This window comes from Lingula anatina, chromosome 2, assembly GCF_051362555.1.
Source record: "Lingula anatina isolate TDL-2025a chromosome 2, LinAna3.0, whole genome shotgun sequence".
Lineage (NCBI taxonomy): Eukaryota > Metazoa > Brachiopoda > Lingulata > Lingulida > Lingulidae > Lingula > Lingula anatina.
In genome coordinates this window covers 22,397,363-22,423,173 of record NC_141768.1, presented here as the reverse complement: position 1 = coordinate 22,423,173, position 25,811 = coordinate 22,397,363, and the positions used below count along the sequence as shown (strand labels likewise).

Here is a 25,811-nt window from a genome sequence, read left to right as displayed (position 1 = left end):
AGCTGACAATACGCGATTAAAGCTGAAACTACCAGCCCATTCATTTTCAATTCTTTACATCAATGAGATTTTTAAAAATTGGGGGACAGTCATAATCCAGGAAAGGGGATAGTGGGAACAAAAAATGAACAGACACCACTACCATTGTTGCACTTGACAAGTTTTACAAAATGCAGCAAGCAAGGGGTCAGTAGCTTTTATGGTTCCAGAATTAGTGCTTCCAGTTTTGGCATCAAATGGCTGCTGCTTATGTGAAAATGCACTGATATACTCAAAAAGATGAAAGGAGACCCCAATTGTAAAAGCATAAGTCTGTAGTTTCCGAAAATTGGCACAAACAAACCGATTGACCCCAAACTCACAAAGTTGAATGGAGACCCCAAGTGTAATTTTTCACCAAAATATTAGGTCTACCAAAATTGGCAGAAACATTTTTCACACAAAATTAACATTTTACATAATTTTGGCTCATTAGAGCTTGAAATATAGGTAAAATGTCAAATCCAAGGTCAAATATCAAAATTTTACTTTTGATCAGACTTCTATAGTAACTTATAATTTCACTTTCATTTTTTGTGACTGTAAAATATTGGGACTGTTTCGAACTCCAAATGTCCCAAAGCAATTACCTTTGAGTCAGTTAACTTGAGTACAGCTCGGAAGTCAAGCCAGTCCCATCCAAACACCGAGGTCAAATTACCTTATTACCAGTAATACAGTCCTTCCTATTGGTTAGGAGTTATAAATTGTTCTGACAGGACAAAGAGTTGTACTTTTAACTGACAACTTTCAAAAATTTTGGCGCATTTAGTGTGGTTAACAGTCTTCAATATTTTAATTAATTAATACTATTTTAGTAATTGAAAATGTGTAAACAGAAATTACACTTGCAAAAATGGAAATGCTTTGAAACAATATTAAGGAACAACTTATAGACTGTGTTGGTCATATTGTGGAGTAATGTTTTTGAAAGGCCATCTCTTCTGATAGTAAGTGTTACTTTCAGAAATATCATATCGAGTATCTGGGTATATGATTTCATATGCTCTTTTCTGGATTGCTTCAATCTTGTCACTTTTTTGTCTTGTAATATATGGGTGCCAAATTTGGCAGGCATATTCAAGTGTAGATCTTATTGCTAACACATAATTTTCGTACGAGTTCATTTACAGAAACCCCTGCTCTTTTCAGTTTTTTTCAATAATGTTGGAAAAAGAGTCATCAGGTACAAAAAGACTTAGCCTTTACAGCTAGTGGGGACTGTAATGTAGAATTTTTAGTGATAGCATTACAGTAAGCCCATAAATACTAACTTTAAATAGAGCAAGATCTTTCAATCTCTTAATACCAAGAAAATGTTTCACAATGTACTGTTTATTTTCAGATTATTGTTTGATAAACATTTTCTTAATGTCATATACATACATAACAGAAATATATGTTTAACAATAACATGTATACAATTTCAATTCAAAATACAGATTATTTTAAAATGTTAGTTTTAATTTAAAGATCTGAAAATGTAAATCTTTGATGCACACTTAAGCAATACATCACATAACAGCAACTAGCACTGAGAAAACACTACAATTATACAAAAACAGGCAATTATTTGTCATTCCCCCCCTCCCCAAATCCAACCCACCCCCCCAAAAAAAGGAAGGAGACACCCAGTAAGAGACATATTGTCAAAACTCCAGACTGGAACACAAGTCATTTTACATGTATATTCAAAGCAAGCCCAGTAGCCTACAGCATTCACACCACCTGAGCTGGTCTCCTGCAATTCCCCCGAATCTGTCTAAAAAGTAATCCATTTTATCTTCTAATCTGCACACAAATATCTTATCTAAATACATTATACCCACCCCCTCTTCAATTTGGTCAAATCTATACAAAAAATTTATTTTCAAATCTGGAGAACAATCTGCAAAGATATCTTGATGTAAAACTTCTCTGTAAAACAGACAGCACAAGGGAGTACAACTGGTGAAAAATAAATAAATAAATAAATAAATAAATAAATAAATAAATAAATAAATAAATAAAAGAATTAGACAGAATGAATTGCACACGATGAATCAAAAATTTTAATTGGTCCCATTTTCTACATATAAGCATTATTAGCACAAAGCACCTTTACAAGGTGAAAAAAAAAAGCTGGTACTGATTTCTCAAAAACTAAGACTCTACTAATGAGCCAAATTTTAACACCATGACCAGCATGAAATGATTTTGTGCATGTCTTAAGTCTACATATTACTAAGGATTTCTACTATCAATGCCATGTTATACCAAAAATACCCGTTGATCTGAAATTCATAATTATCTGACATCTCAAGAAGCAACAGAGACTAGATGGGCAAGACAAGATGGTTAAAAAAGTAATCTCATTGAAAAACCTGACACTAGCAATGGAATGGAAGATGAATTTTTTACCAGAGTGGAAGCCCCCAAATATCAGCTAAAACTGATACAAGATCCTCCACAAAACCACAAATGCTGATTTCTCTAAACTCAAACTTCTTCGTATGCATCAACTCAAAAAAAAAAAAAAAAAAAACAGATTTCCCATTTTCTTTACCTCTTCAGGTTTTGATACAGTGCATTTTGACTACAAACAGGAATGGTAATTGGACTTAAAGACAGCCAAACGCAATTGCCCAAGCTCCAGTGATTACTAACTTATTTTTCCCAAGACAACCCAAATATCATGATGTCAGGATCACAATATGCAAAGAAACACAGGCAGAGTATGTGTTTTTAAACACTTGACTCTCTCCATGTAACCTAAAACTGGTAACTTGTACTATGTCTGTCTTTTTGAGCTGATGAATATGCCCACACACTACATACATTTGTAACTCTTCTAAGAAAAAATATTTGAGGCAGATTTATGATAAATTTTGCAGTCAAGTTGAACTGTACTTTTCTCATCATTCCAAATCATCCATTGTTAACTGGAATGATCTTATAAAACTAGACAGAATCAACCTGAACATGTATCACAACATATATTTTCATCATTTGTCTTATTATATATACATGTAATAAACTAATTCTCTATTACATTATTAAGGTCATTGACTTGGAAAACCATTCAGCACCATGGCCACTTTCCACCCAGGAATTGTACTAAACCATTTACAAACAAAACCATGGTTTCATTAATTTTGCTGGTTTGAGGTAATTGTAGCATGGATAAATGGTTAAACCCCAGGGAAAACTGAGTATCTCAGAAATTTGTTTTTATCACTGTATATCAATGAAAGATGTCATCTCCCACAACAATTTTTCTTTTCCTCTGTCGTATTTTCTAGACGTACAGACCCCTCTGCCTGGTTTCCAGCAAGTTCTCCATTTTGTCTTATATTATACTGTTCCAATCCCTCTATGTGAAGATCAGGTCGGTTTTCTATCAAGTCTATTAATTTTTTTCCAACTTTCATGAAAGCATCCTGAATACCTGGAAAGATGACAACTTGTCAATGTAAAGTGAGAAGTAAAAGTTGTTAAATAGTTTGATGTTAACTATTTTGACAGAAATAACTGATGCCAGCTATGCTGGGTATGTTTAGCTTAGAACAGTTGTGTCTTGTTTATTCACCAAGCTGCATTTAATTCAATAGAGATGTATTCATGCATGATAAAGAAACTATTGCATTTTCTATGTCATAATCAGCAACAACAGCAAAATCTCACATTGTAAAACGTAACAATTTCAAATGTACAGAATCTTTGATCTAACAATGTTTTTTCTCAATGATATCAGTACATAACGTTTGCAGTTTATCTGCAAAAAGAACAATATTATCAGCTGAAACACTACACATTACACAGATTAAAAAAATTCTATAACAACTTCACCTATGTCTGATAAAGCAGATGTTTCATAGAACAGGGCATCAATGGAAGCAGCATACTCCTGAGCCTCGTCCGTCTTCACCTCCCGCTCTGTTTCGGATAAATCACATTTGTTTCCAAGTAAACAGAGAACTAAAATTTGGAAAAAAACTATTAATTAGCAAAAGTAAAAACAATTCTTACAACTCCATAAATGACCATCTTACAATGTATCATTGTATGGAATTCTAATCCCAAAGTTCTATCGAAATGGAGTGGGGATAAAGAGAGATACACCGGTATTTTTCAAGCAAAAAGCATAACTGGGCATTTACATGCATGTTGCTGCAAAATACAATGTATAACAGTTAAACAGTTATTCATTTTCTAGCAATATTCTGGAACATCAATGCAGGGGCATGTATTTTTGTTTCTGATAAAGGAAAAGGAAGCACTTGTTCCATCTTCTATGTAATTTTAACACCTTACCTACATAGCTGTCAATGTTCTTCTTCAACTCTGAAATATAAAAAATTACTCAAGTTAATTATTTATCATCAATATAAATTGTGTATTTTTCATTATTCCTAAGTACTGCTGTTGGCAATGAACATTTTTTTTTCTTTATGCAACATTTGATTTTGTACTTATGTAATACTTTATCCCTATAAAATAAGTTTGATGGTTGACAAAAATTGGTACTTTTCTTGTTTAACAATATTTGGGGACAATATTATTTTTCAAATATCTTGTATCTTAAATGTTGCCTGATGTTACAGACAGTTTAAAATTATATATGTATTACTACAAGTTAAATACAGATATGTGCAGAACCACTACTTACCATTGACCCACATTTTTATATCATCAAAAGAGTCTTTATTAGAAATATCATATACAAGCATTGCAGCATTGGCTTTCCTGTAATACATGGGAGCCTGGAATGACAGTGATAATAATATAGTTACATAATCAGCACATACATTCAATGTACAACTCTGATTAGTAGCCTCCAAATGACCTAGTCACAGAAATAGCTCTTGGAGTCCAGCCCAGTAGGTGTAATCAACTGTTTATATATGTTTAAGATAAGGGGTAAGGGACTCAGATAATGAGCTACATATATTTACAAATAAGTTTCTCTATCTGGGCAGACACCATCATAGCAAAATTACAAAAATCCATATAAAAGATATCTAAGTTCTATTTTATAGGTGTGGCAGATCAATAGCAATAAAGCATAGGCAGACAACAATACATGGGGCTTCACTCCACTCATATTACTCAAATGAGGCAACATGTCACGTGAAGTTCACCAAGGAAATATGATATGTGAAGCTCACCACAGCAACAAGACATGTGAAGCTCCTGCTACGTACCATAGATCTGAACCTCTCCTGACCTGCTGTGTCCCACACACTCATTTTCACTCTGTAGTCCCCTATGGTCCTGAAAAGTACACATTTAATCCTGATATTTCTACTTTTTTATCAAGAGAATTTTAGTAACTGAAGCATATTGATTTCTACCAAATAATACAGGATAATCTTGGTGTTCTAAACAATAAATTAAGACAGTCCATCATCATCCATGCTTTAACTAAAATTACAGTATATTACTCTGTCTCTGAAGCTGATTTGTCAATCTGACTACAGAAGACACTTCATAAATCACACTGATGGAGGTAATTATACTGATAGTGAACTATAAAACACATGACCAGAAGTGTAATGACAGATGGTTATTCACAAATGTATGAGAAGTTTTCAATGCAAAATCTGAAAAATCATTTTGAGAATCTGGTATATAATACAAATTATACCTAGGCCATTTAACATTTGTAGGCCAAAAAATATCAAAGCAAACAGACAGTTTATCTACCAAGTATCTGATTGATGATTGTGACTTACACTTTGCAGGTGAAAAAGGAGGCCCCAATGGTAGGACTGACATGTTTGTATGTTTGAGTAACATATCTGGTCACAACACTGGTTTTGCCAACTCCTAGAATATCAAATAAATATTAATGATTTATTGGGCAACTAAAACACTATGTCTGCAAAGAACAAATCTGATACACATATAGTCTCCTTCTTTTGTTATCAATGCAGCACTGGAGTGAAGACTAATAGGTGCAGTATATACTGAAAATCATCTCAGATTGCCTCTCTCCAATGAGTTTCATTATTCTCTAGTGGAATAGTATAGTGTAAGAATGTATAAATGAAAAGTGTTATAATACTGTTGCTGTATTAAAGGGATAACAACTCTTCACATGAGATTCAAAATTCCCCAATAAATACATTGTAATCAACACACAGAAATATAATAAATTCCATTTTACCACCAAAACAGTGTTTATTCTGAAACTTGAGCTTGCCACTGAAACTGCATGGACATTCACAGATGACTATCCTCAGTAAATCTGTTAAGAGATTATACAGAAAGCACACTTAAAAAACAATCAACTAACTGTGAATGTCCACAGGAATTCATTAATTACTGGAAAGTTAAAAGAATATGAAAATTTTTGTTTACCTCAGGAAAAACTGCTTTATGATACTTTTGTTATTTTGTTAAGTAAGTAAATAAGTGAGTACCACATGTAGCTAACAATTGCTTGACCTATCTTTAACCTTTTTGTCATAATGTAGTAAAAAAAGCATTCAAAAAGATGCCCACACACTATGTAACAGTTTAACTAGTGTATTTGACATCAACTACCTGCAGATAAGTCTTCATACACCAATAAAAAACATTTGAGATAAGGCTGTCAGTACCACGTACTGAGTGATGTCATGTGAGACTACAGAAAGGATGTCCTTAATAAATTATTTTCATTGTCTTACCTTTGTTATTGCAACAAATAACTTCACAGGAGCAGATCTCTTTCAATCTGTTCAATTCTTACTATTGGTACTTTATAAAGTTTATAACACAACTTGATTCAAGCAGGGTAATGGATTCCCAATATTGTATATTTTTACAAGTAAACAATTTATTGTATTTTAATTTAAAGGTAATCTTTTGTTTGATGAACATTCTGCCCAGCAGTTTGTTTTGGGGCTGAAAATATCACTTGTAAAAATTTCTTGCATACTGTATTATGTGGATGATAGCCTTCATTAATTTTAAAATTTTATTGCAGCTTTACTGGTAAAAGAGTTGATAATCTTAACTAATTAACCTACAGCACTTTTAGTGGCTATTACTTGTTGGCTTAAATATTTGTAATATGTGTTAAATTGAGAGGAAAAGCAAATGGCACATGCTTGGCTCTGTGACTTGAAGCTGAATCAGAATAACAAAGTTATCTACACCTACCTATCTTTAGCTCTAGCATGCTCAGTAAATACAGAAAATTTGAATAGGAGTGATAGAGACAGAAAAAGCAAGCTAAAAATAATGCAGCATTTGAAAAAGATCGCCTTAAATTAAACCCCAAACTAAATTACGCAGCGATAAAATGGGAAATTTTGGGATAAGATAGCCTTTAAAGATACCGATAGCACCAGGTGTTGTTTATGCACGTGCTCAGGAGTCATGAGACGATGTTATTCCCTCAAGTGCAACAAGTGGGGTTGAGAGAGCAAGGGTAACACATACGCAGTACCCATCCTAAAACTATGGTAATTTTTTCAGTTAAAGTATACACATATTCTTGCTCTAGAAATCTAACGCTCCCTCTTGTAGCCTACTGTACGTTATTTCCTTACCCTGAGAGCCAAGTACTACAATTTTTGCTTCAATCTGCTTCATGTTAGAAGAGCAACGACAACTCTCATGTTTCCTGTTCTTGACAGCTGACCCAATTTATGCGACCTTGACTTTCAATAAATAAAATATTTTCGAATTCCAGACTACGGTGCGCATTATAAAAAAAATTTCAATTACATTCTTTTCATTTTACCTAAAATAACAGTTGATATGCCTCTTCTTACGAGGAAAATTTATGTACAAAAATTGCGAAACTCGATTACTTATACAAATCTGACTCTGATTAAATAGGCAACACGATGTCCGAGGTGGAGAAGGCTCAGACCGCTAGCGCCGGTGGAGACACGATATTTGGAAAAATAACACGTGGTGAAATACCATGCAAATTCATCCACGAAGACGATAAGGTGCTGGGTGTAATTTTAATTTAGAAATGTGTGCATATATAACAGATTTTGCATATGTTTATTTGTTTATTTGTGTTTGTTTCTACTGCTGTCTGGTTCACTGGATATGTTGTACCACCTGGTAACGGACCACACTGTGATTTATATAGGTTTTATGATGCGTTCATGAGATCAATTTATAGTTACTAAAAGGGCATTTCTAGACATGTATTACATTATTTAGGGTTCACCTCTCTATTGTTGTTTTCATCTTACTGATTCTTGGCAAAAACATTTTCAATTCTAGACCTCACATTTGGCAATCTAGCAGCCATTTACCAAATTTGATAAATCAGCATTTTCTCATTTTCAATTCCAGTGTGTTGCTTTTCATGATCTCTCACCTCAGGCACCCATTCATTTCCTGGTTGTTCCACGCAAACCTTTGTCACAGCTTTCAAAGGCCGAGGATGGAGACAAAGAGGTATACACACTGCTTTGGTTAATATCGACAAAATTTGTCAAATGTTAATTTGAAACATATTAAATTTAACAGTAAGTAAAAATCTTTCATGCACATTTATCAAAGGTTACCAAATACACATTAACAATTAAGCCATCAACAAACATACAAGCAATTATTTCAAAACTGTAGCAGTGTTGCACTGTTTGAGAAAAATGTGGTTCACCTCCAGGGGTTTACCATATATGCAGAAAACCATGCCAATTTGTTTTGATTACTGTTCAAACTGCTGTTTGTGGATAAAATCCTTTTGTGGACTGCATTCAGGAAGTCACTTATTTATCAGGCAGATTGTTTCTACCAGCTTTTTCTCACCCAAACTTCCTGACACACACATGAACGCCAAAATAGCATGGTTAAACATTTCCAGCTGAGATATATCTGAAGGTGGACGGGGTTTGTACATAAATCACATGTACAGTTTTAGTTGCACCTGGGTGTGCAGTACATCTTGCATCCAGCACAGGTGTATATTATCATAGATTTCACACTGTCTGCAAGTCACTGTATGGTTACAAGCTAACTGTTAACTGTAGAGTGGAATTGCATCATAAATGAAGAATTATTTGTAGTTTGATAGATGAGTAACATATGGTGAGTAGTGATTGAGTGCAAAACTGAATCACAATTTATTAACCCCCCCTTTAAACTGAATCTGGTAAAGATGCTAAAAGAGTGCTTTCTTCATGCATTTTCAGATGCTAGGCCACCTACTCCTTGTTGCCAAGCAGGTAGCCAAGGAGTTGGGTCTGGAGAAAGGTTTTCGTCTTGTTGTCAATGATGGTGCAGAAGGGGCACAGTCTGTGTACCACCTTCATATCCATGTGATGGGTGGGCGCCAGATGGGCTGGCCACCTGGATAAAGCATAGGAACAGCAGAAAGACATCCCATAAGAGGCTGAAGGGAACCATAATAACCTAGGTTATGAAATATTAAATCAACAATGATTTTTTGCAATGCTATTAATAATCATAGCTGAATTTATTGTTCAAGAACCCCATCACCTTCTGTGAAATTTCAATTTACTTTCAATTAGTTGATCGGATGACTCTTGTCTCTAGCTCAAGATATTTGATATCATGTTGTTGCATACCTTACTTAAAATTCCATAGTAAAAAGTTCTTTATTCATCAGTATCATGTCAAGTAATATTTAAGAGATAGTGGTAAATAAAGTATTGATCTTACAATTGTAGTGCTTGTGATGGGGTGTGAAGAATAGGACCTATCATAAAAATACAGATTTTAATGATCATAAGGTCCTGTTTCTTAATTGCAATAATGCTTCTGAACAAACATTTGTCTTCACACCAGTCTGTTATAGATTATGACTAGAAGGAAAAAAATAGTGAATGTTATTATAATGAGAATAGCATATTTTTCTGAAAATACGATTGACTAATATATTACAGGACATTGCCTTGCTATGTGCCACTTTCCAACAAAGTTTTGATTCTAATATCACAATGGACACTTGGTCTGAGCTACTTCTCCAGCAAATAAAACAAGGGCTATGATATTTTTTCCAAAGATCAACTACTAACTGACTTATCTCTATGTTTATTTTTCTGGCTGAGAGATCAGGAGTCTCCTAAGACTGGGACAATCCAGCTATTGGTTCCACTGACCAAACTTACTTTGATGATCTCTGATCTCCAATCCCTGATCTTTCTCTGATTACAATACAAAATTCTCCTTATGTACTAATGCACACAAAATATTCCTAAAGAAAGGCAGAGATATCAAAGCCAGTTTACAAAATTAAGACATATTATTAGAAACCTTTAACATAATTAAACTGACCCTGATACAAACTTTAATTAGGAGATGAAGCCATAAATAAAGTTTTTCAATTCTTTTTAAAATGAAAACATCCTTTTAAAACTTGGTTACAGTTCTTTCCAATAAATAAAATACATTAACAGATTCATGTAATATTAAAATTGAGACATCTGAACAATTTTTACCACATGTTGATTTAATTTGATTTAAATGTGAAAGTTTTTAATGAGGTTTGGTCGTGAAATCACCACTATGACACTAATGAACAATAGTACTTGGTATAAAATTCACAACAAAGATAACTTCCATATTTACATTTTTTGGGCTTGGCATAACAGAAGTTGCAGTACACAATGGGACTGTAAGGCAGGCAATATTTACATGTACTTGGCCTACTTAAATTTGCACAGATAAAGCTGATTTATAAAGAATCTTAAGGCCTTAAAGGCTGTTGACCCTGAGAGTAAACACATTGTTCTGAGTAAAAAAAATATATACTCCTCATGTAACATCAAGTCTCAGTCAGATTGAATGATATCATTTTAAAGGGATAATAACTCTTCGTATCAGACCTATATTTTACAATAAAAAACATTGTGAATAACTCATAGAAATATAATTTATTCTGTTGTACCACAAAAACTGCAGTTATAGCTATTATTCTGATATCTGAGCTTGTCTTTAGACCACGTGACGATGGCTATACTCTGTTATAATCTCTTAAGAGATTATAACAAAAAACAAACTTTTTAGAAAAAAACCAGGGACTAACTTTGAATGTAAAAATGGATTCATTAACCATTAGTAAGTATGGGAAAATTGTTGTTTACTCCAGGAAAATTCATTTTTTGGCCAAAACAAAAAGTTATTATCCCTTTAAGTTGTGTCAGAAACTTCACTTCAGTATCACTATACCGATTTCACCCATGGAGTCTGCAGGGGGATACATAGCCCAATGTTCAATAGGCTTCCCATGACAATTATGATGACTGACTAATAAGTTAATTATAAAACTATGCCCATTAGATGTCTAAGAAGAGTAATCTACCAATAACCCTTTTCCAACTTATCACGCTGGTAAAAATGCAACGCGGGATCAGTGATGATCTAGGTTACTTCAGGCACAGGTTTGACTTGTCATCAATTTCTGTTGTACTAGAGGCCCTGTGATGACCCTCTGTCAATCTCTGAATATGGGGGTGGTGGGGCAGCATCATGACCTGATGTAAAAGAATAGCGATAATCAGTATACGTCTGAATGTGAATAATGCAAGACCCAAAATTTTTATTTTATTTGATATGTCTTTGTCACCTGTTATTCATAATGCCTTGTCAAAAAAAAAAAAAAAAAAAAAAAAAACTTAAAGTGACTCTAAGTTTAAAAAGTATTTACTCTATTTGTTGGAAATATATATAATTGAAACAAGAAGAAAAACGCACCTTGATTCATTCTAGGGTAAACATGTTCAGGGCTTTGATTACTGTTTGGCACCACTTGTTCTGGGAAAGATGGTAGGGGTGAGTTGGTTGCTGGGTATCCATGGGCTCGAGATGGTTGGTTTTCTTGGTTTGCTTCTTTCACCAAACTTGGAAGGCGGAAGAAATCGATGATCCAACCAATACCAAAAAGACCAAATGTTAACAAGTACAGCAGGCCCCATTTAAACCTACGGAGGTAAAAATGATGTAGACCAAGGAAACCCAGTGGAAATATCAAGCAATAAGCATCATCTAGATAACATGTAGAAAAATATTTCCATGCGATTTGGGGCTGTCTTAAGGCTTCTTCAAGTTCCTTGTTGCTTCGTTTCACCAGGAATGGCATGCGAAAGAGGTCGAAAATATATCCTGTCCCTAGCCCACCAATAGTGAGACTATAGTACAATCCTATACCAGGCCGCCTCAAATAGAAATGATGTAAACCTAAAATACAAGAAGTTAATCATCATGAAAATTATACAATTTTAATAATTTTTGGTACCCCAGAAACAAAAATTCTAGAGCTTCTGAAATTCTCAAGAGCATACATGTACAAAGTCTAATGCCAAATAAATCCAAAACTGGATGTTGATTGCCCTGCAGATATTCCCCTCCGTCTTTTTTTCAAATGTCACTTTTTGTCTTTTCTGTTCTACTAGCACACTTTTATAGTGAATGTGAACAAGAGATTATGAGTCAGTATACCTGGAATGTATAATATTGACATGCATGAAGACTAGCACAACAATTCCCGTAGACTATTAACACTGCTACAGTGTACTATTATTTACTAAAGCAAAAATTTACGTGCTACACGAAAACATATATATAACTAGAGGATCAGAGAGGCGATACCGCCTCCGAATATTGTACCACCAGCTGGAGCAAGCGCATTCGTATAGACCCCCACATACACAAAATAAGGGGTGCAGCCATCAGTCTTGTGCTTGACAAGCTGTAAAAATGCAATCAACAAGAATTTTCAAAATATGCAAAAAATATATATAACTAAAAATGGTGCAATCAAAGTTAAGTTCATTGTAAGGTAGGTCAAAGGTCAATTTCAAGGTCACAGTAAATTGCCAGTATATGACTTCCTATCCAACTTCAATAGTAACTATGGACCTATCTCTGCCAGTTTTGGAGATAAAAGGGAAGCAAAATTTGCAAAGTTCAGTTCATGGTGAAAAGTAGGTCAAAGGTCAATTTCAAGGTCACAGTAAGATTGCCAGTATATGACTTCCTATTCAACTTCAATAGTAACTATGGAACTATCTCTGCCAGTTTTGGAGATAAAAGGGAAGCAAAATTTGCAAAGTTCAGTTCATGGTGAAAAGTAGGTCAAAGGTCAATTTCAAGGTCACATTTAGATTGCCAGTATATGACTTCCTATTCAACTTCAATAGTAACTATGGACCTATCTCTGCCAGTTTTGGAGATAAAAGGGAAGCAAAATTTGCAAAGTTCAGTTCATGGTGAAAAGAAGGTCAAAGGTCAATTTCAAGGTCACAGTAAAATTGCCATTATATGACTTCCTATTCAAGTTCAATAGTAACTATGGACCTATCTCTGCCAGTTTTGGAGATAAAAGGGAAGCAAAATTTGCAAAGTTCAGTTCATGGTGATAAGTAGGTCAAAGGTCAATTTCAAGGTCACAGTAAGATTGCCAGTATATGACTTCCTATTCAACTTCAATAGTAACTATGGACCTATCTCTGCCAGTTTTGGAGATAAAAGGGAAGCAAATTTTGCAAAGTTCAGTTCAAGGTGAAAAGTAGGTCAAAGGTCAATTTCAAGGTCACAGTAAAATTGCCAGTATATGACTTCCTATTCAAGTTCAATAGTAACTATGGACCTATCTCTGCCAGTTTTGGAGATAAAAGGGAAGCAAAATTTGCAAAGTTCAGTTCATGGTGAAAAGTAGGTCAAAGGTCAATGTCAAGGTCACAGTAAGATTGCCAGTATATGACTTCCTATTCAACTTCAATAGTAACTATGGACCTATCTCTGCCAGTTTTGGAGATATAAGGGACTAAATGTTATAATTTTGGAGTTACCATAATGTGCCATAAATTGCCTACAGAAAAAATTAATTAAAATAAAGAAAAGGTCATTTTGGTCAAAGTTCTTGAAATGGGAGGTTCTCTGAAGTTGCAGAAGTTTAAATTTGATAAAATAATGTCATTTTTGACCACAAGTTGTCTGCTTTGCCAAGCATTATGTTTTATTTTTCCGGAGTTCAAAATTTATTATCCATTACCGTACTGCACATTTTTACAGAAGCCGACTGGTGCCATATGTTGAAAAAAAAAATTATCTCGAAATTTCGAGATAGCATTTTTTTTGTTCAAATTTCAAAATACTATCTCGAAATTTCGAGATAAATTTTTTTGCTCAAATATCAAAATGCTATCTCGAAATTTCGAGATAATTTTTTTTTTGTTCAAATTTCAAAATGCTATCTCGAAATTTCGAGATAAAAATTTTTTTTGTTCAAATTTCAAAATAGTATCTCGAAATTTCGAGATAATTTTTTTTTTCTACATATGGCACCAGTCGGCTTCCGTACATTTTCCTTTCACCACCAATATGTACTTTCTGATACAGCGTAACTCGAAAACCGTATGGAATACAAAAAAAACCGAGACCACCTCCAGTGTTGGGCTTTACATGCTCTACAAAATGCAAAAAAGAATGGGTCTCTAGCATTAACGGTTCCCGAATTAGAGACAGTTTTCAGTTTCGGTATCTTATGGCCGCTACTCCTGTGAAAATGCACCGATTGACCCCAAATTCACGGAGATGAAAGATGACCTGAAGGGTAACACTTTCCAATAATATTATTGGTTAAGTCTGTGTGGCGTCTGAATAACAGGGCAAAAAAATTTTTTTTCGTAAAAAATTTCATTTTTTTTGAAAATTTTGACCCATTTGACCTTGAAGTAAAGGTCAAAGGTCAAATCCGAGGGTATATTTGAAATCTACACATATGACTTTTGGAAAGCCGTCTATAGAAATTTTTCCCGTAACTCCTTCTGTAGGGTAGATAATTAGCATTTAATTTTGCCATTTTTAGACAAGGGTGCATTGCAATGAGTGCCACACCCAGACCCCAATACCGACAAAGCCCAAATTTTACGTGGAACGAGTTGAGATTATAGGTGACCTAAATCCATGAGATGGGTACGGGGGCCCTTACCGTCTAGGAGGAGAAGCGGTAACGGTAACATGGCGGCGGAGCCGGCGGAACGGACCGGACGGGACCGAAACCATGTGTACCGCCAGCGCTAACGCTGGTGGTAAATTTTTTTTGTTCAAATTTCAAAATAGTATCTCGAAATTTCGAGATAATTTTTTTTTCTACATATGGCACCAGTGGGCTTCCGTACATTTTCCTTTCACCACCAATATGTACTTTTTGATACAGCGTAACTCGAAAACCGTATGGAATACAAAAAAACCGAGACCACCTCCAGTGTTGGGCTTTACATGCTCTACAAAATGCAAAAAAGAATGGGTCTCTAGCATTAACGGTTCCCGAATTAGAGACAGTTTTCAGTTTCGGTATCTTATGGCCGCTACTCCTGTGAAAATGCACCGATTGACCCCAAATTCACGGAGATGAAAGATGACCTGAAGGGTAACACTTTCCAATAATATTATTGGTTAAGTCTGTGTGGTGTCTGAATAACAGGGCAAAAAATTTTTTTTTCGTAAAAAATTTCATTTTTTTGAAAATTTTGGCCCATTTGACCTTGAAGTAAAGGTCAAAGGTCAAATCCGAGGGTATATTTGAAATCTACACATATGACTTTTGGAAAGCCGTCTGTAGAAAATTTTCCCGTAACTCCTTCCGTAGGGTAGATAATTAGCATTTAATTTTGCCATTTTTGGACAAGGGTGCATTGCAATGAGTGCCACACCCAGACCCCAATACCGACAAAGCCCAAATTTTCAAGTCGGAAGTAGCACCACAAGTGTCAAACGCCCGCGCATGTGCAGCAGCGTTTCTGTCACTGATTCAAAACAGAGAAGTACGTACCCCTGTAGAGTAAATGGAATGCATTTTCTCTGCTTCTGTGTTCAAAACTAGGACTCAAATATGTTATGTGAACTGTCTGCAAGGCTGAAGTTCACTATGTCAGTTTTCATGATGATATCTTATTTACTGGTAATCAGGCCTCTCATATAGGCTACTGTTACGGTGCACAACCCTTGAACATCAACAACAACAACCTTAAAACCAAGTCAAATGTACCGACAAAAACTGGGAAAAAAATGATGCACAAATAGATGTTTTCGTCAATTTTGATGCAATAATACGTAATAATGCTCAACAACAAATTTGTATAAATTAGAAAAAAATAAGTAACGCTAGGCCTACTTGTTTTCAAAGTGTTTAATTGTGGTGGCAGTGCACAAAAAACATATAGGCATATATATATATATATATATATATATATATATATATATATATATATATATATATATATATATATATATATATATTCTTTTTTTTTTGTCAATTTTGATGCAATTATTACAATCACCACCATGCGCAATTTCTAGGGCTTAATCATCTGCTATAGGCCTACGTAGTTGGTCATTCAGCAAACGTAGGCCTAACTACCATACGGTTCATGCCCGTGGGTATTCTAAATCAAACGTTGAAATGCCAAAATGAACATTTCACAAAAGCGGTCCAACTAGGCTGTTTTTCTGATTCAAGCTGTATTCCAGTCCTATGAGTTTTTTCTGCGAGTTTGAGAGCCATATGTAGGCCTAACGTGGTTTTCCTTTAAAGGTCAATATTATGGTGGCAGTGCCAAAATAGGATTTTCGCCAATTTTGATGCAATATTACATAGGCCTAATGCTTAAAACCATAATCACCACCAATTTTTATTGTGTAAGTAGGCCTATCACTGATGTTAAAAATGTGACTAGTAAAGGCCTTCAGGTCCACAGAGGTTGGAAGTCACATCTTGAATATGCCATTAGTAGGCCTACATAACAATTTTAATTGTGTGACCTGAAAATATAGCCAAACAACTCAACCTCAGGGTTTTGACTTTTGACTATCACTTTTAGTGATAGGCTAACACTGTATAGGCTAAATGTCTTTAAACTAACAGAACTAATGATTATTCATACAACACAAGTCGAGTTTGAAAATCAGCCTGATCGGACCATTTATTCAAAAGTTATGGGTATTTACCCTTTTTTTAGATAGATACAACACTGAAATACCCTAGGTTCTAGATTCCGGTATTGTCAGCTCGATCTTGATTTCATATATAACCCATATCAACAATACCAAAAGCGACTCCACCACGAGGTATATTTAGCAAGCTAGCTTTTACGTTTCTCTGACACTCAGGGTACACTGAAAACACATTTTAAGAAATACCGATAGGCCTATTAGCTTGAAAATCACAGGAGTATTCAATGTTACGAAATTACAGATTGAGTTCGAAAATGAGTTTGATCAGACCATTTTGACAAAAGTTATGCTGTTTTTAGCTTCTTTTGGCATTTTTGAGAGCTCTGGTTTATTGCATTTTGTAGAGCTTGTCAAGCACAACTCTGGCGGTGGTATCCCTTTTTTGGTTTTCCATACAAATGTGCCTACTCCAGCTGGTGGTAGAATATCCGGAGGCGGTATCGCCTCTCTGATCTTCTAGTTTTAGAATAATTAATAATACATTTCTGTGTTGCATTTGTGGTGCTTTTTCTGAATACGATAAAAATAAAAGCCTGCATTTCGGTTTTGTTGCTACTACTCTATAGAAGTGTTCTATTTTTAAGAATTTGTTTTAAAAAGTGCAAAAAATTCAAAATTTTGCCCATGAAAAGATCTTGTCATTTATTTATTTATTCATTTATTTATTTATTTATTTGGTTTTATATTGCATAGAAGTATAAAACTCTTAAATTTAATACATATATTCATTCAAACATCGCATATCGGATTTGTGTACTCTATAATGTTATTAAATTATTTGGGTTTTAAAAACTATTTTTCCAAACTGTGCAAGTTGTTTGCTATCTGAATAATGTTATTTTTTTTAAATTTCTCTTTTTGTTTGCTTGTTTGTTTGTTTGTTTGTTTGTTTGTTTGTTTTTCACCAGCCTAACTAAAAGTTATTAATGGATTTTGATGAAAATAGATTCCACAATTTATCAGTGTTCGGTCTTCGTCGGCCTACAGGTGCCCTCTGAGTGCTGAGGGTTGACAATGTTCTATCTTTAGCTGAGATGTTTATTAGTATCAGTACATGTACGTGCAACATATCAGGTATATTGCTGATACTGCCTGTCGCAATAGTTTATTTTTATGTAATTGGAACAGAAAAGCTATAGCTAGTTGAAGTTAAATATCTGAAAGTGACGAGCTTTTTATCATGCTTTATATCACCCGTTTACTTTATAAAAGAATAAAACAACACATAGTATCACAATTCGAAACGAATTCGTCGCGGTTTGAGATACTCCTTTGTTCATTTTTTTTAATCTACATGCTAACACAGAAAGGAGACGCGACTGGTGTCAAGATCCCTCTACCAGCTCTACATGGCCACTGAGAGAAGTCGGTTTATTTGATGTTCACAGGTATTTTTTGGCTGTTCACTTGCTTTGAACATTTCTGTTTTGTGACTGTGCTGAAATGCAGAATCGTATAATTACAAGATTGGTAGCTGTTACATAACCAGCCAGACACCGAATAATCAATCACTGTGTAGCATGTTACGAGAGGGTCCCACAGATACTGTATATTTGAAAGTACGAAGACAGCATGGAACAGAAAAGAAATGAGGACGAGGTGAATAAAACAAAGTGAAGAACCTAAAAGTAAATATGAAAATGTGGATGTTATGGTTACATTTAACAATCTTTTCCGATATGATTATGTACCGTCTACCAGGGTCACATATTGATTTTTCACCAGATATTCACGGATATTTCTCTGGCCCTGTGATGAAATTCATGCGATAATTACCGAGTTGAATATTTGTTTGCATATAAACAACAAGCAGGTCCAGCGCCAGCAATTTCAAAGGTGGGACCTTTTACGATGATACCTTCGTGTGCTTTATCAATTTTACCCAGAGTGGACCTTTTCCCGGCAAAAAGTGCCTGTTCGTTCGAACCCCCCCCCCCCCCCCCCCCGGCCATGGTATATAAGTACTATTTAAACGAATTTAATAAAATTACTATGTTTGCGCCTAAGAGCAATATTAACTAACAGAAGATTCTTATTCCTACTAGGTCTGGCTGTTCAAAGTATCATTTTTGTTCATCGTTATTATTATTAAAATCGCAACAAAATCTGTTTCCATCTAAAACAATATGAACACAATCAACCAAACCCAAAAAAATTGCATGAATATTCCTCTATTCCATATCCTAATCAAATCAGACGCGGTTTGGCATCTTGCGGATAGTTTTTTTAAGAAGGATCGTTGTGATATCTTGTGACAACTGTCATCGAAATAAATAACAAAATGAGAACATAAATTAATGTGACTTTTCTTGAGGTGGTGCATGAGGTGCCAGGGCACCATAGTTGTTAGTGTATTGTTGTTGTTGGAATGGATCCCTTTGTTGTTGATACTGGTATTGCTGTTGTTGTTGACACTGGTATTGCTGCTGCTGTTGTTGATACTGGTTTTGTTGCTGTAAACCAGAGAAATATGGCTGTGACTGCCCTTGGTTGTACTGGAAGCCATGTGATGGTCCTCCGGCAATCTCTGAATAAGGGGGTGGTGGGACAGCATCGTGATCTGTGACATAAGACAATAGCGACGATATAATAAGTGTATGCTTAAATAGCAATAAAGACCTTTTTAACGTTACTGGCTATTTCACTTGTCACATACCACGATTAGTTTAATGTGACAAAAACTCGTTCAAAATACATTGATTTTTCAAACTGATGGTATACCATTTCTCAATTAAGATTAATTTTTTTAATTCTTACATACGAAATAGGAAGACAAACGCACCTTGAGGTCCCCCATGGTAAGTTGGAGGGTCATAGTTGACTGGGGGTCCACTGTATGTATTAACGTGTGTAAATGTGCCAGACTGTTCTGTTGTAAGCGATTGACTTTGACCGCTGTTTGGCACTGCTTGCCCAGGGAAAGATGGATGGCGTGCTGTGGTTACTATGTATCCATGGGCTTGAACTGGTTGATTTTCTCGGTTTGCTTCTTTCACCAAACTTGGAAGACGGAAGAAATCGATGATCCAACCAATACCAAAAATTCCAAACGTAAATAAGTACAGCAGGCCCCATTTAAACCGGCGGAGGTAAAAATGATGAAGGCCAAGGAAACCCAGTGGAAATATCAAGCCATAGGCATCATCAAGATGACAACGGTAACGATATCTCCATGCGTCTTGGGGACGTTGGAGCGCTACTTCGAGTTCTCTGTTTCTCCTTTTCACTAGGCATGGCATGCGAAAGAGGTCATATACAAATCCTGCCCCTAGGCCTCCCAAAGTGAAGGAATAGTACAGTCCTATCCCAGGTCGCCTCAAATAGAAGTGGTGCCACCCTATAAACACGAAGGAACGGAGTTATTTGCCAAAAAGTCTATTTCCTAAATACTATTTTCATAATCTTCCTTGACATTTTTTTTTCAGAATCCCATCATTTGTTTTAATCCTGATCCGATTCACTATTTATGCAGATCAATGGCTTCTAATGTAAACATAGATAAAATATAATATTTTGAACATGGATTTAAGTCAATAACAAAACTTGCCGTCTTTTAATTTATACTGGTAAATTCGCCCGTGTCCTTTGAATGAATGAGGAATTGTGCAGATTATTGGCATATGATTTCAGCAAATTTACATGTTTTGCATATATGTGTTTGTATTAATTTTTTCTCGCAAACCTTACCCAATAGGCCAAATGGTAACCATAATACATAAGCATCCCCAACGCTTCGCTTTCTGAGTTGCATAGGCGTCCTGTCTTCGATCAGTTTGTTGGCATCCCTTACCAGACACGGCAACCTGAATAAATCTATCAGCCACCCGCAACCACAAAGTCCAAAAGTAGTCAGGTACATTATACCGAAAAGTGGACGATTCAAGTAAAAATGATGTGCTCCAAACAATCCAAGTGCCAACCACAGCAAGTAAGCTTCCACCAAAGATTTCCTTTTAAACCCCCTTTCATGAGATGCGGACATTGTTTGCGCTGTAGGGTACGTAGTATGCGACACCGGTGGGACATTTCTGTAGGCCTCTGATGAAAACCCTGTGGTCCCGTACCAAGGCCTAAATTGTGCATTTTCGTGGTCCATACTTCTGATACTTCACGACTCTTCTCCCATTCGAATTCCGGAAGAAACCCGCTGTGGTATAATATATCACCTGTGTCGAAAAATAGCGCCGAGCGCGTGACTGTGACGTACAGGTCAAGTAGAATGGATCATCTCAAAAAGCCTTTCATGCCGATCGTCGTTTTTAAGTCGAACCACCGTAACATTCATTGTACATGTATTTAGTAACCAAAGAGCAACATGTATTTCGCAGGTTCGTTAGTGGCTTAATGAAAGGACGCGGTCATACCATTACACAGCATAAATATGGGATGGGATTAACTTGATTGAATAGGTAAAACTTTTCATACAATACCTAAATACTTTTGTTTTTTATTTGAGTTTTGACTCCGACCATCGCAAATATAAAGAACGAACATGGAAATTAATTAGGTAAATTAGATATCTATAGGCTCAAAAATTGTTGTTGTCTTGGTAACCTGAGAACTATACCGATGTACACAAGACACCGTGATAATTTAACTGATAAACCATTTACTGACATTTTCATACGACCCCTTTAAGATGATTAGAATTAATGCAAACGAGGCTGAGTATGGAGCACCTGACGATGATGAAACTACTTTTAAATAAATGCGCCTTGCGTAAACACTGTAATGTAAACACGTCGTTTCTTATCACGTATATTGTTTAATACATGTACATGTACTATGCCCAATGTAATCGTGCTCGTTTTTAATTAGAGGGAAAAGATGGGCGTAAGAGAGTACTTTCACACAAGCTATTAAACCGCTGATTTTCAGATATAATCTAACATATTCGGGTTTTATTCAGGAATAGTTATCAAAAGTGAAACCGGTAAACGATAAAAATGTTATTTATTGAAAGGAAGGCATGTTTGAAATGCCAGGTAGCTAGAAGCGTACAAATGTGATAAGAACGTCGGGAAAATGTGTGTCACTTTTAAAGGCGCTTTCTTCTTTCACGGCACTTTTAAAACTATAAAGTATACGGTATTACGGTGCAGTATCTTTCAGGTTTTTTTTAAGAAGTGTATTAGCCATAGAAAAGGAAACACTCGAGCGATTAGAAACGCCTTTTATATGCCCTTATAATTTGGCCTGTAAAAGGCAGGGAGTTTTCGAATATTTCCTTTTTACAAGTGAGTAGTAATAGAAATCTGCTCTACCATATTCAGATGCGCCGTGTCTTGAAAATATTCCAGATTCCTAAAATTTGCTCTTCCACATTTTGATTTAGATATAATTTGTATCAATATGTGCAAAAATGTGTAAATCATGGAAATGCCGGTAAAGCCTTAAGGCCGTATTTTTTAAAATCTGCCAGTACTATGGCCAAAGATTAATCAAAATATTGGAATGTTTACGTTATCACGAGGAATATGCAGGTGTTAATAGGAAAAAAAATCAGCCGTAGAACCAGTCGAGCTAGAAATCGCGATGCTATAATAAAATAGGGTACCAACAGGGAAAATGTTTCGTGACATATTAACCCCCCTCCCCATCCCCCCCCTCCCCCGTAAGGCCACGCCCGGGGGTGATCCTGAACCTGCCAATGTTTTATAGTACCTAATCTAAAAATATCGAGTACCCAGCACAAGGCGTTTACCTGTAACCGGTTTACCTGTACAGATACGATGAAGTCATCGGTCCACCCGCCTGCCCCTAACAATGGCTCACGCCCTGGTGGCTTTGTTTGTTCTCAGGCGAAGTGTTATTAAGGGCAACACGTTATCCGCACACCCCTGCGTATAGGTAGGCAAGCGCAATGGGCTCAGTAAAGTTACGAGGCACATTTTCTACTTGATATCACCATATTCCATATAATGTTAGGAAGGATACTCCAAGGCATCCCGTGGACTTGTATGTAGGTGAGTTCTAGAAAAAACGTCTCTTATTTAGGGTATAGTATAGGCGTGGTCAACAGGTAGGCCTATAATGCAAGTCGCGGTTGTACATGTAGGTACTACTCATTAATACGTGTCTAACTAACGAGCAACTGAATGGCATGTTGACAACAAGTTATGATAATTGACATTTAATGCAGAATATTTTCTAAAAGAACGGCTATGTACAAATGTTTATGAACTTCCAATAACCGACCCCCAATCCTTTTGACACACTTTCGTTGTATCGGTGCATATCTGTCTCCTCAATATTACACCCAGGTCTGTGTTCCCTTTGGCACATACATCATGAGAACTTTAATGGTATTTTCAACAACTTCGCTTTAAAGATAATATGTATTCAGTCAAGAGTTATGCGGGAGATTTGAAAATTAAATATAACGATTCGTGTTTATTTTGACAAAGTAGACCTGTGATCTCTATAGTTTAGAGTAGCGCCCTTTATTTCACCATCACTTTGGCTATAAGTAGGCCTAGTTAAAACAGCATTTTTTTATTTTGTCAGAATGCCTTGAATAAAGATGGAAATCTATTGATAATGTGAATAACCATTATTTTTGCGTGACATAAGTTTTCGAATACTCGTTACGTATAGCCTACATTTGCATAAATATAAGACCATGGACCTGAAGGGCCTACTGTTGAAGGCTATGTCGGGGTATATACCGGGATACATGTATGGTATGTTGGCTTGGGCAAGAAGTTGTAAACAGTTTCTTGGCTTGGGACTCCTCGATTATGTTGGATGTGTATAAATAGAGTTTCTTCCCAAGAAAATATTGAATTATATTTATACATAAAGCCTAAACTAATTAACATCTTTCTTTTTACAGGTGGGTTGAATACCAGCTTTCAAAAGGAATGGATCGTATGCGTTTCACCATCGTCTTCTGTTTTTTGATGCTAGTGTCACTTTCGTTATTCATCAATGTTTTCTTTTTTGCCCGCCAAGGACCCCTTGTAGTGAATTATGGGGATTCGGATGAGAGCCGACCTCCAGTTGACGTAAATCGTGACAGCAGACAACGTGACTGTAAATGTAAGGAAAAAATAATTATTAATTTGGGTAGCAAACACAAAGATGCCGCTCCAATAAACTCACGAAAGCCGACAGGAGACGTTCTTCCAGACAGACACACGAACTTCTTGTATCGAGGTATGTCGGATTTGAATCCTTTGAAAGATATCCTTCCCTCGTCAGCAATACCGAACGTTTTCCATTACATCTGGTGTGGCAGTAGGGTCTTTGAATTTCAACATTATTTGAGCGTTCTTAGCGCCTTCAAAATCCACCGAGCGGACAAAATTGTCATCCATTTTGAAACGATGCCTCAGGTTGACTTACGCCGGTACAACCAGTGGATTAACGACCTCAAAGAAGAGGTGCCAGTTTTAGTTTTTAAGAGTGAGCCAGATATGGCAGGTTGCCAAACCGACGACTCGAAGAAATTAGATAAAATATTGAACGTCTTGAGTGACCATGGAGGAATATACTTAAACGAAAACGTCGTGATATCAGACCCCCACTTTCTTATTAGGAAAACACAGCGTCTTTACCTATATTTAAAAGGCACGGTGACATCTCAAGCAACTTTAACGACAGCTATTGTTCAAGGTTCCATATGGGCAGACAGGACTGCGGTTACAAAAGGCATATCTAGTCAGAAATTTATCTCCGGTTTATTAAATAAAACGGATAGTAAACTTCCTGCAATGACTAGTAATTGTATAACACATATAACTCACCGTGAATCCAACCGTTCCTACTGCCTGCACATAGATCATACACTTTATCCTCATCAAATCTGGGAACGAAAGGACGAGTTTGGGGCTTTATGCAGACGACTGTTTTATGGTTCAGAAGAGATCCGCGTTCCTGCTCCGTCGTACGACACACTGATACCTAACATTGCTCATTATGTGTGGATGGGAGGAACAGAAATGCCGTTTTTAGCATATTTAAGTGTGAAAAGCACTTTGAACGTCCTTAAAGTGGATGCTGTGTATTTACATGGAAACGAGGAACCCAAAGGACCATATTGGGACAAATTAAAAGGGAACCCAAAAGTCCACTTTGTTTTTCGAGATTGGCCAGAAACAATATTTGGAAACCCGGTTAATGATTATTCACATATCAGTGACGTTTTTCGGGTGGACATACTTTTGAAATACGGCGGAATATACACAGACTGGGATGCCGTCTGGGTGAAGCCCATCGACGATTTACGTGGCTATGACGTGGTTGCCAATTACGACTGGCCGGATTGGCATCCCCCATTTCCTGATAAATTTAACATGGGTACTCTCCTTGCAAAAAAGAATGCGAGATTTATGCACTATTTTTCAGATACAATGAAGCGATATGAAGACACTGGGGACTGGTATTACAATGCTTGTCTCATGCCTTACAAAGCATATGAGAGGCACCCTGAACTTCTTTTAGTGGAAAAGCATTTACAAGTAATATGTTTTGATTTCAAATGTCACCCGATATTCAAACCTGGCTATAAAGACCCCAACATACATCACCTTAACAACGCTACATTTGACTGGCGAACTGACGTGTACGCAGTTCACTGGACGAGACCGAGCCCGCCAGAATTTGAAAATGAAAATACTTTAAGACAATCAAACTCCATGTTTAGCGAAATTGGAAAATATGTCTTAGATAGAAAGTAATAAGCTGCTTATTGCATCAATTTGCCCAAGGTAGTATCACATTTAGGCATGCTCTACATAATAGGCACATATTCCATTTTTCATAAAATGATTAAATTTGAATGTTACACTACTATTCAATGTCAAAGGGCACATAAATACTACAAAATTAATCATTTACAAATGCTAAAAACCCAA

General features: G+C 35.9%; 4 protein-coding genes across 5 annotated transcripts; 2 read left to right on the top strand and 2 right to left on the bottom strand.

The window, feature by feature from the left end:
• Positions 1-1,354: 1,354 nt before the first annotated feature.
• Positions 1,355-7,684, bottom strand: LOC106166314 (ras-related protein Rab-31). Its single transcript, XM_013544840.2, has 7 exons — positions 7,560-7,684; positions 5,754-5,847; positions 5,223-5,292; positions 4,688-4,781; positions 4,333-4,362; positions 3,868-3,996; positions 1,355-3,466 (listed from the first exon to the last, which is right to left on the bottom strand). Exons 1-7 carry the CDS (start codon positions 7,600-7,602, stop codon positions 3,276-3,278), a joined length of 651 nt encoding a protein of 216 aa, XP_013400294.1. The 5' UTR covers positions 7,603-7,684; the 3' UTR covers positions 1,355-3,275.
• A 113-nt stretch (positions 7,685-7,797) lies between these two features.
• Positions 7,798-9,727, top strand: LOC106166315 (adenosine 5'-monophosphoramidase HINT1). Its single transcript, XM_013544841.2, has 3 exons — positions 7,798-7,967; positions 8,326-8,430; positions 9,168-9,727. Exons 1-3 carry the CDS (start codon positions 7,860-7,862, stop codon positions 9,330-9,332), a joined length of 378 nt encoding a protein of 125 aa, XP_013400295.2. The 5' UTR covers positions 7,798-7,859; the 3' UTR covers positions 9,333-9,727.
• Positions 9,728-10,013: 286 nt separating this feature from the next.
• On the bottom strand, positions 10,014-21,161 carry LOC106163691 (uncharacterized). Its single transcript, XM_087003144.1, has 5 exons — positions 20,641-21,161; positions 19,736-20,290; positions 19,250-19,513; positions 11,692-12,192; positions 10,014-11,471 (listed from the first exon to the last, which is right to left on the bottom strand). The coding sequence occupies exons 1-5, from the start codon at positions 21,047-21,049 to the stop codon at positions 11,407-11,409; spliced, it is 1,794 nt and encodes a 597-aa protein (XP_086859270.1). The 5' UTR covers positions 21,050-21,161; the 3' UTR covers positions 10,014-11,406.
• Positions 21,162-22,702: 1,541 nt separating this feature from the next.
• On the top strand, positions 22,703-25,811 carry LOC106166345 (uncharacterized). 2 transcript variants are annotated; one of them, XM_013544876.2, is made up of 2 exons: positions 22,703-22,919; positions 23,789-25,811. In XM_013544876.2, exon 2 carries the CDS (start codon positions 23,817-23,819, stop codon positions 25,632-25,634), a length of 1,818 nt encoding a protein of 605 aa, XP_013400330.2. In that variant the 5' UTR covers positions 22,703-22,919; positions 23,789-23,816; the 3' UTR covers positions 25,635-25,811. The 2 variants fall into 2 exon arrangements, with proteins under 2 accessions (XP_013400330.2, XP_086860673.1); XM_087004547.1 differs by lacking the exon at positions 22,703-22,919 and adding an exon at positions 23,238-23,258.

Bases quoted from the DNA above. Each gene is read 5' to 3' on its own strand.
- LOC106166314 (XM_013544840.2), bottom strand. From the start codon at position 7,602: ATGAAGCAGATTGAAGCAAAAATTGTAGTACTTGGCTCTCAGG. The intron at 4,363-4,687 runs GTAAGTAGTGGT...TTTATATTTCAG, and splicing joins TATAAAAATGTGGGTCAATG to AGTTGAAGAAGAACATTGAC. The intron at 3,467-3,867 runs GTGAAGTTGTTA...TCATCTTTCCAG, and splicing joins ATCTGCTTTATCAGACATAG to GTATTCAGGATGCTTTCATG.
- LOC106166315 (XM_013544841.2), top strand. From the start codon at position 7,860: ATGTCCGAGGTGGAGAAGGCTCAGACCGCTAGCGCCGGTGGAGACACG. The intron at 7,968-8,325 runs GTGCTGGGTGTA...TTTCAATTCCAG, and splicing joins TCATCCACGAAGACGATAAG to TGTGTTGCTTTTCATGATCT. The intron at 8,431-9,167 runs GTATACACACTG...ATGCATTTTCAG, and splicing joins CCGAGGATGGAGACAAAGAG to ATGCTAGGCCACCTACTCCT.
- LOC106163691 (XM_087003144.1), bottom strand. From the start codon at position 21,049: ATGGACCACGAAAATGCACAATTTAGGCCTTGGTACGGGACCACAGGG. The intron at 20,291-20,640 runs GTAAGGTTTGCG...TCGTGTTTATAG, and splicing joins GTTACCATTTGGCCTATTGG to GGTGGCACCACTTCTATTTG. The intron at 19,514-19,735 runs GTGCGTTTGTCT...CTTATGTCACAG, and splicing joins TTACCATGGGGGACCTCAAG to ATCACGATGCTGTCCCACCA.
- LOC106166345 (XM_013544876.2), top strand. From the start codon at position 23,817: ATGGATCGTATGCGTTTCACCATCGTCTTCTGTTTTTTGATGCTAGTG.